At 28.8% G+C, this 10,645-nt stretch overlaps 1 protein-coding gene and 1 pseudogene across 1 annotated transcript; one reads left to right on the top strand and one right to left on the bottom strand.

The window, feature by feature from the left end:
• The first annotated feature begins 4,113 nt into the window (after positions 1-4,113).
• On the top strand, positions 4,114-4,814 carry LOC125817230 (defensin D1-like). Its single transcript, XM_049496776.1, has 2 exons — positions 4,114-4,183; positions 4,434-4,814. Exons 1-2 carry the CDS (start codon positions 4,123-4,125, stop codon positions 4,634-4,636), a joined length of 264 nt encoding a protein of 87 aa, XP_049352733.1. The 5' UTR covers positions 4,114-4,122; the 3' UTR covers positions 4,637-4,814.
• Positions 4,815-6,264: 1,450 nt separating this feature from the next.
• Positions 6,265-10,409, bottom strand: LOC125817276 (acetyl-CoA-benzylalcohol acetyltransferase-like; annotated as a pseudogene).
• Between the last annotated feature and the right edge of the window lie 236 nt (positions 10,410-10,645).

Here is a 10,645-nt window from a genome sequence, read left to right as displayed (position 1 = left end):
TTCAAAGTGAAATTTAGATTACATTAATTCGATATTTTAAACAAAAAAAATAAATATTCAAAAACTATACGAAAAGTACTATAAATTGCAGTTTTTTGCATATTGCTATGATAAAAAATACATCATAAAATATCAGTCAAAGTTCTTATTGTTTGACTCTGAAAAAGAAAATCATGACAATTAAAAGGGAAGGAGGGATTATCTTACCAAAAATAACTCCAAGTAGGTCAACTCACATACTCATTTGAATATCAATACACTTGAAATTAGTTTTGATGATTGACAAACAAATTTTATGTTTAAAAGAAAACCAACGACAGTGTTTGGATTTTTTTTCTTTTTCAAAATCAACGAACATCTATCGATTTTAAAGTCTATAATTGTAATTAAAGAGCATTAATAAAAGTTATAGATATATTTGATCAACCAACATGAATGCTCCAGTGGTAGACTGTTGAATGACATGTAAATAATTGGGTTTGATTCCCAGTTGAAACAATTCATTTTGGTGTTTTCTTTATAATTTATTGAAGGCATAATACATAAATATGTCGTTTACTTGACTTCAGCTAACATCTATGCCTTCCAACTTTGAGTTTGCACAAGTAGACACTTAAATTTATATAAAATTAAGAAATAGACACATTCATCCTATGTGACATCCTAAGTGACAATTTTGTGTCCTATGTGGCAGCCTAAGTGTATTATGACATGTGGGACATGTGTGTCTACTTCTTCAGTAGTTTCATACAAATTAAGTATCTATTTATGCACATCCCAAACTTCTTGTGTAAAAATGTATTGTGTTCTTATATTCTCTAGTTTAGTAATTTACTTCTTGTGGAGATAAGGAATTGATCAATTTGTAGAAGACTTTATCACTCAAATATCTCTTTGATCAATTCAAATTCTTTTCAATTAAACAAATGCTAATTGTGCTAGACTAATTCGTTGTACTTGATGTGTCCTTTTAATTATCAATCTTATAATCAAATAAGCAAACATCCAACGTAATCCTTGAACAAATCAAATGAAATTAAGTTGACAACATGAATTTCCAACACTGTAAATATCATCATTTCAATTGTTTGTTTCGTCACCTAGAAATCAACAGAAAATAAGAGCTATGGCAAAGTACACTACTTATACATGAGAAAATTGAAAAATCATGGATTAACTAGGACACAATCGATAAATCATATTTGTACTTGATTTATGGCAAAGTACACTAATATTTTTCAATTTTCTCTATTTTCTCAGGTATAAGTAAAACCGATCCAAACTGAAAAACCAAATCAAACTGACAAAATAAACCGATTTATTTGGGTTGGTTAGGTTTGGTTTGGTTTTAGATTTTTGAAAACTGATAGTATTTGTTTGTTATGATTTTATTAAAAAAAACCGAAGAAATAACCGAACTGAACCGATGAATTATATACATATATTCTATGACAATTCTTTGTGGGATGCAAATGTATTGTCTCTTCCTTCTAGGCAATATAGTGAATTTTAAAGCTTTATTGATAGTAAATTTAGTGATCGAAAGTTCAGTAATTTACGTCATTCTAACTATTTTTCGTTTTGAATAGATTGTTGTCATTTTTTCACATTTTAAATGAATTGTTTCTTTTATTTTTGTGTATGGTTAATAACAATAACCGAATCAAACCAAACTAAACCGATAAATGTATATTATAGTGGTTGGTTTGGTTTTGATAATTTAAAATCGATTAAGTTGGTTTGGTTTTGGTTTTGCCCAATAACTGATCCAACCAACCTGTGAAACCCTAGCAAGCACTACTATGGATCTAAATATGGTATATGTAAGAGGTACAAATCATGGGGTGACAAATATCACTGGCCAAAATATGCTTGCTACTGCTACTCACCTTGCCACTACTAAGAATCTTTCAGTGTCTCATGACTTGGTTTTGATTATGTAAATAAATAATTAAGAAACCTATTTTATGTGTGTAACAATGTAATAAGGATGATTTATGTGTGCAACTATTTTGCCCAAGCTTTGCGTGATGAATAAATGTATTGTATTGTATTCAACCTAACATGAATGTCTAGTGGTTGAACTGTTTAATGTCATGGTTCATACATGGATTTTATTCCCGATTGAAACAATTCATTTTGGTGATTTTTTTAAAAAATAATTTTCTAAAACAGACGAAGTTTCTCGGTCTTGTAAGAGGGCAATCGTTGTTTTTTACATCAATTCTTAATAAAAGTGTGATTTATGTATTTTATATAATTGACAAGCGTTTCTTAGTTTTAACCTAGACAGTGCACTAATTTTTTTCTATTGTGACACCATTTATTGATGTTATAAAGTCAATCAATTATTCTCAAATTTGACCTATAGCTCACGTATGTCCTTGAAAAAACGTGTGTAGAATTGGAATCCCTAATGAAACTTGGTTTCGTTTTGGACAATAAAGTGTAGAAGATTTAAATTTGACCATCAAACTTCCATATAAAGCACAACATTGATGCTATTGAGACTTATGTTAGATGCTGTAAAAATATCTTGGATTAACTAGGACACAATCGCACACAAAGAAAATAGATCAGAGAAGAAAATTAACACGAGAATTTAGCGAGGTTTTGCTAGGCCTAATCCTTCAAGCAAAAGCAAAGAGAGTTTTCTACTATGAAAGAAAAGAAAAAGTATACAATGTTTTAGAGTCTTCAACTATATCCCCTATATATTGATTCTAGCTAGTCCCAAACCTATAAAGAAAAGGTCCTCCCAATCTTAGAGGGACACTATATTCTTTTTCAAACCTATTAGAATAAAGGGTCTCCTATATACCAATAAGAATTATGAATTTCCTACAATATATATGGGAAAAATCAAGATATAATAATAAACCTTTTCCTTTTGAATTTTCTTCATTAATAGGAACAACATCTCTCTGCCTTGCCTTCATCCCTCGAAAGGATTTATTGAGTACTACACACACCAATCAAGTCTAGTCAATGCCTTAAGTTATTGGTCGGGATTGCCTTTATCATCATAGCTACTAAATAATTAAATTATCATGTGTTGACACTTCCTTCATATTAACAACATTTGCAAATCATTTTGGTCGGTTGATTACTCTCTTTTCCCTACATGTCGCAACGATTTACAACGATTGCCTTTTCCTTTTGACTATCTAGTGAGACAATTCATTGAATGCCACATTACTACTAATAATCGATCACAGAGTCTTTTGATCTATGAACCATAACTTGTAACCTTTTACTCTATTTGATACTCTAGTAATATGCACTTTTTTTTTTCCATCCCTTACACAAGCATACGTAGGATAACCAAGCGTCCTTCAAATAATCATCAGGCAGGCAAACTGGACTGAAACTTAAAGCATAGTTGTGGATAGAGATCAAATAACAAGTTGTATTAATTACTTCGGCCCAAAAATTCTAGAATAAAGTTTACCCAGCTTCATGAGTACTATGGAGACTTTACACACTTTAATAAGTGTTTCATTCTCCAAGTGATCCTCACTATCAATTTTAATATCTACATTAATTCTTCATGTCCATTATATATATATTCCATTCCTAAATCTATTAGCTTTGTAATTATGCAATTACTACGTTTGTCGAGTCCCTTCGATTATTTATTTGTAACCTATAACTGCTTGATTTAGTAAAGTTTATGAGGGAAATCCTCATGGTTTTTTTACTCTTTTGAACAAGGAATTTTTTACGGTAAATATTTGTGTTCTAATTATATACTGAACTTTACTTAGTGTTTAATATCAGAAAAGCTCCATGCATTTACACAAATAAATGGTGACCTCATAAAAGCAATTTGTGGAGATATAGAATTGATCAATTAGTAGAAGACTTTATCACTCAATAATGGCTCTTTGATCAATTCAAAATTCATTTCAATTAAATAAATGCTAATTGTGCTGGACTAATTCGCTTGTACTTGATGTGTCCTTTTAATTATCCATCTTATAATTAAATAAGCAAACATCCAACGTAATCCTTGAACAAATCAAACGGAATTAAGTTGACAATATGAGTTTTCCACACTATAAATACAACCATTTCAATTGTTTGTTTCCTCACCAAAAAAATCCACAGAAAATAAGAGCTATGGCAAAATACACCACTTTTCTCGCCCTTCTCTTTTGCCTCTTCCTTGTTGCTGCAACTGGTGAGTCAACATGAAACTATAGATACCAAATATAATGATTTGTTTAAGGTTACAAATTTTTAAAATATTTTTTTCTTATTAAATTTTGTGACCAGTCAAACATGATTATATAGCTATATAATGATTTGTTTAAAATTACAAAATTTTAAAATATTTGATTGTTTTTAGGAAATAAAATTTGTTTAGAAATTATGATAAATTTGCTATCTCAAGTACATACCATGATTTTTCAATTTTCTCATTTTTGCAGAAATACAAATGGCAGAAGGGAAATACTGTTGGAAAAAGAGTGACAAGTGGAATGGACCTTGCCAATACTCTTACAAATGTAGTTATCATTGCAAGCACTACTATGGAGCTAAATATGGTATCTGTAAGAAGTATAAACCATGGGGTCACAAATATTATTGGGAAAAATATGCTTGTTATTGCTACTCACCTTGCCACTACTAAAAATCTTTCAGTGTCTCATGGCTTGGCTTTGACTATGTAAACAAATAATTAAGAAGCTACCTATTTTATGTGTGTAACAATGTAATCAGGCTGATTTATGTATGCAACTATTTTGGCCAAGCTTTGCGTGATGAATAAATGTATTGTATGTTTTTCTATGAGTATTAATTGATGTGAACTATGGTATTTATCGCGCCCCAAGCGTAGACTCTATGCAAGATCGATACTCATGAATGCCATTGTTGGTCCGATCATACCCATAATATAGCGTTAGACATGTCATCCATCTAGACATGAACGAAAACATAGCTTAAAAGCATTCGAAGGGAAGTCTTGTAAATGAAACACCTTTCATTAATGTAAATCATAGTACTAAAATCACTGATAAAGGACACAGAGGTCAAACTGAAGCATAACTAGCTATATACCTATGAAACCTCTAAATATAACTGAGTACTGACTGAATGACTATCATTACCTCTTCATTGAACTCATCAACTTTAATGGAGGTATGCCACCATGGATTCTTTGATTCCTCTCTTTGAAAATAAATTGTCCTCGAATTTGAATCTCACAAAATAAAAAAATACATGCATTAGTAAACAACATCCACTACTAGAAAACAACAATAATATGACCAAAACGACCATAAAAGAATCACTTTTAATTAATGTAAGTCATAGTACTAAATCACTAGCTATGACTATTTTGAAGAACATAGATGTCTCTTTTAGGGGTCGTTTGGTAGAGTGTATTAGCAAAAATAATGCATGTATTAACTTTGTGTATTAGTTATACCTTGTTTGGTACACTTTTTCATGCTATGTATAACTAATGCAAGCATTAGCTATACACTCTATTGTATATTATGGAGTGTATTACTAATATCATGAATCTCTAAGTATTAGTAATACAAAGGATTTTAATACTTGCACTAGATTAACTAATGACAAAACTACCCTCTAAACCTTTATTAAAACATTTTTCAATACTTTTCCACGGTAAACTAATGCTATTCTCAAAACGTAAGCTTTGCAAATTGCAGTAAAAAGCATATAGATTATTGCATTTGTTAAGATTTTTGATGCAGAGAACTTTTTTTTTTTAATAAAATATTTTTGAAAAATTAAAAAATGTTGCTGCTCCCTGTGTATTTCAAAGTCAAAACACAATTGACAAAAGAGGTTATAAAGGGGCACAATACAATAGAGCAACTGCTTCTAGAAATAATAATAATAATAATAATAATAATAATAATAATAATAATAATAATAATAATAATAATAATAATAATAATAATAATATTAATAATAATAATAATAATAATAAATATTATTGCTTCTAGGAAACGAGTTGATCAAAAATGAATATTGAGCACTTGAAATAACTAGTTTGTTGGTGGTAGACTTTGAGGCAAGGTGAGGGTTAAACGATGAGGTATTCAAATGACTTGAATTATCAACGTTAAATGATTATTTTGGAGTGTAATTATGAGTTTCAATTTATTTTTATTACACTTTTGACATACTTCCAATCTTAGAGTGTGATGAGTAAAATTATTACAATAAGTTATTGATTTGTGACTCGAATCCGTAATTTATAGATATCATAGAGAACTTTATCATTACTCAAGTGCTTCTCTGGATCCTTTCAATGTCAATATGTGGTGCAAGCACAAAAATCTATATATATATAAAGCTGAATATAGAAAAACTGATGTGGCATCTCTCTCTGGCCACCATTTCATTTTATCTTTTTCCTTAATTTTTTGATTTTTTTAAATTCATTTATTTCATTTTATCTTTTTCCTCAATTTTTTGATTTTTTAAATTCAATTCTTGATATAATAATCTACTAAATACCTCTAATGCATCTATTAACCTACAATTAAAGAGGATAATGAAAAGTTTTAACATAAAGAATATATTTATTGTTGCAATAGAAAATGAACAGTTATAACGGTTTTGTAATCAATCAATTAAAAAGTATAAAAAAAATATGTAGGAGATCACATAATCTATAAGTAACTTGACAAAATGGAAGAATCATTGGAAGAGAAGATTTCCTACTTCAGGTAAATTAATTTTTTGAAAAGTTTTACTACCTTAGATAGATCAATTTTTTGCTTTGTTTGTACAAATAAAACTAGGCTGGAGAGCACATATTCTGAAGGTAAATTGACGAAATGGAAGAATTATTGCAAGAGCAGATTTACTCCTTCAGGTAAATTCAATTTTTGCTTTATTTGTGTAAATAAACATTATGCAGAAGATGAAATCAAGAACTCATAGCAAGACATATTTTACTAACTCAAATAAATAAATAAAAATTGATTTGTTTGTATGAATGAATTCGTTAGAATATACCTATCAAGAATTCATAGCAAGAGATATTTTACTAACTCAAATAAATAAATAAAAAATTGATTTGTTTGTATGAATGAATTCGTTGGAATATACCTGTGTAGATTTGACCATTTTATGCCAACAAGTATTACAACAAGCGGATCTAGCAAAATAAGAATGAAATCCTATTTAAGACTTCAATATACTTGAAGATCAAAAAACATCAAAATGTCTTCTAACATTCAACTTGTGAACCATGGAAATGATGCCACCATGAAATATTAATTCTCTCATTCAATTCTTTTTGATTTACAAATAACGACAAAGCTCTCTGAAAGCTTAGAGATGAGGAGTAGAGATCTCATAATGAACAAAAAATTCGCCGACGACTCCTACACTTTGTCTCTTTTTCTAATGATGATGGAATGTTATCTCTTTATGAAAAGAGAAAGATGTAGTATCTCAAGATTCTTTCAAAGATATTGATCTAAGAAGAAAAATCATGTAATAATCATTTTTCTTTAAAATAAAAGACTTTTGAAAGAATTTTGCACTATAATTCCTCTCATTTATATCATTTCCTTAAATCATTTTTTCAAAACTTTTTTTGTTTTTAAATTTATTTATCTATAAGGTATTGAAATGATATGGAAAGTTATAAAAAAATTGATTCTCTTTTCAGATAAAAAAGAATAATATGATAGTTTGAAAAAGAATGAGAAGGAAAGGAATGAAATTGAGAAAAAGTAAAAGGAAGGAAAAGAAAAAAAAAGGAAAAAATAATAATTAAAAATACTACCATAAAAGAAAACACAAAAAAGGAAAGAAAGTATACGTTACTCTTTGTTTTATTTTGTTTTACTAATTACATCATTCTCTTTCTATTATTTATTTAACAATAAAATAGAAAAAAAATTATAAAAATATATAAACTAAACTTTCAAAGAATACTTTGATTTTTATTATCATAGCACATAAATAAATAAAAAATTTAAAAATCAAGAATAGGAGAGAAAAAAAAGTAATTATAATTCTTGATCAAAGAAATATGTTTCATATAAATTTTACAGATAAAAAATTAAGAAAGAATAGAAAGTTCATAAACAATATTAAATTATGATAATAAGAAAGAGAGAAGAATAAAAATAATATTCTTGGGAAACTTAAAAATAAAAGGTAGAAAGAAAAAGTAATAAATTGTAATAATGTGAGGAGAGAGATAAATAAAATATTTGATTGTTTTTAATTTTTAACTAGTTTTTTAGATTAAAAGATAAATAATTGTAAAGAAGAAAATTTTCGTGAATAATAATAAGACTAAATTACGATGATAACGAGGAGAGATAATAAAATTTTCATTTAAAAAAAACGATAAAAATAGAAGGAAAAAAAATGAATTTTAAAATAATAATAAATTATAGTAATAATGAGGAGAGATGAAAAACAATAAACTGTATTAATGGTAAGAAGATAGATAAATAAGGTAAATATATTTATCATAATCATAATATAAAGGTGTGTACTATAAATATTTTAAACAATTACTACTAATTAAGATACTATTTATAACTTCTTTTGAGTTTTTAAACAAAAATATAAATAAGAAAAAAAAAGTCAAGAAAAGGAGAAAAAGGATATATATATATATATATATATCGAGAGAAAAAATTAAAAGTAAAGAAAAGGATTTATTTAAATAATAATAAATTAATAATAGTGATAATAAGGAGAAGAAATAAATAAGATTTTCTTTAGACAACAAAAGGGGAATTAATATTATGAAGTTGTGTAATTCCATCTTGGTCTCCCCTGGAATGAATTTTATCGAAACATCGATTCTAAAATTTCCCATAGAGTTGTTTACTTGAGGTAAAGATGATTTAGAGAGCAAATTCAATGGGAAGTCCATTAGAGAAGACCTGAAATATCCATTTCTAGCAGCTGAAATGCGGATTAAAGCCCTCCATAGGATTGCTGTAATAATTTCAACCCTTGAAGGTTGAAAATTCAAAGCTCCACCTGATTCATCAATGCATTGTTTTCTGAGCATTGATAGAGCAGCTTCATGGACGACAAATCTCTTAACAACAATATTTTCTTCTCTATTTGCTACATGGATTGACTTGAAAAGACCTGATATATCTCTGGTTGGAAAAATATTACCTAAATTGAAGCTTAGAAAATTAATCTTATCGATGGGAGCTCCCAATCTAAACACTTTTCCCCATCCAAACAGAAAATTAAAACATGTGAAACCATCAATTGCAGGGTGTGAAACACTGAATGATAAAGCTAGGCCACCACATTCAAATTTTGTTACTTGAATGGTGACAATTGGTGATACCATAAAATTATTTTGATCCACATTCTTGTTTTCATGTGGCCAAAATAAAGCTGCAAGATTAAGATCCTTGTGTGCTTTCTCTAAGAAATTATCCAGCTTACAATTGACCTTGGCATTAGTGTAGGGAACACCTTGATCAAGGCAAAGAATCGAACATTCCTCTTTGTCGTACCTTCCTACTGCTGGATAAACATGAGTTAATACCTTAGAAAGGGATTCCTCAAGTCGTTCATCGATAGTGGGGCTATTGAAATTATAAGGATAGAAAAGAACAATAGGAATGTGTTCTCTCTCAGCTACTTGATCAAACAAAGATAGCTTGTAACATTGATTGTGAGAGAGAGTAGGTGAAGATGGCTTATGAGCTTTGTGCATACGATTTCAACTTTTATGTAATCATTTTCATTCGTTGACAAACCCTATTTCCATGTTTGCAAATTAATGGAAGAAGATATAATTAGCAAAGATAGTTATAGAAATGAACTAAGGGTACAATTGAGGATGTGATGTGTTTCATATATGAACTATATATATATGAACTTTTTTAAGTTTCATATATGAACTTTTTTAATGCATTCTGTGAGGGAACAATTTAGGTAATCACATAAATTATATCGTGTTTGTTTATTTTTATTTGTCCACTATTTTAAAAATGGAAAATGATCAAAATTGTTGTTGAACCATGCAAAATAGTTGATGAACAGTAAAATATCCTTCGTTACATTTTGGGATAAAAAATATCTCTATCGTTATCTCTGTTGAGAATATAAAGTATGAAATTAGTTAGTTAGTTGATGAACATTAAAATTAGTTTGTTAGTTGTGAACAGTAAAGTTAGTTAGAAATTCAGTTAGAATCAAGTTTGTTGATTAGTGATTTTGTATATATATCTCCACATTGTAATACTTGCCTTTTCAATTCACATTCAATAAAAGATATTTTTCTCCATGAATTTTCTCTCTCGATTGCTCTCTCTCTCTCTAACCAATGAGTTCTCCATTAATGGAGTTTGGGAGCTCACATTGTTGAGTTTATCATGGTATCAGAGCACAGGAAATTGCTCATATCTTCTTTCTGCTTCCATTTCGTTCTGTGAGCTTCATTTTTCTTTTATGTGAATTTTTGTTTGATCTGGTTGTTGTCGACTCGATCTTCGATCTGTCAGTTTCGTCTTCCTTTTATGTGAATCCTATTCGATCTGGCTGTTTTCAACTTGATCTTCTTCCCAATTTTCAATTCACCATGGTTGATTCTTCAGCCGATTCGATTCCAAATGCTTCTGCATCTACTGTTAGGGTAGAAATCCCTAGTCCTTTCTAC

Source organism: Solanum verrucosum, unplaced genomic scaffold (genome assembly GCF_900185275.1).
Source record: "Solanum verrucosum unplaced genomic scaffold, falcon-dt-bn FXZP01000259.1, whole genome shotgun sequence".
Lineage (NCBI taxonomy): Eukaryota > Viridiplantae > Streptophyta > Magnoliopsida > Solanales > Solanaceae > Solanum > Solanum verrucosum.
Note: the sequence above shows the minus strand (reverse complement) of the source record. Positions and strands in the feature narration are given on the sequence as shown.

Excerpts from the sequence above, each read along its gene's own strand:
- LOC125817230 (XM_049496776.1), top strand. The coding sequence starts at position 4,123 with ATGGCAAAATACACCACTTTTCTCGCCCTTCTCTTTTGCCTCTTCCTT. Across the intron at positions 4,184-4,433 it reads CTTCCTTGTTGCTGCAACTG|AAATACAAATGGCAGAAGGG; the intron begins GTGAGTCAACAT and ends TCATTTTTGCAG.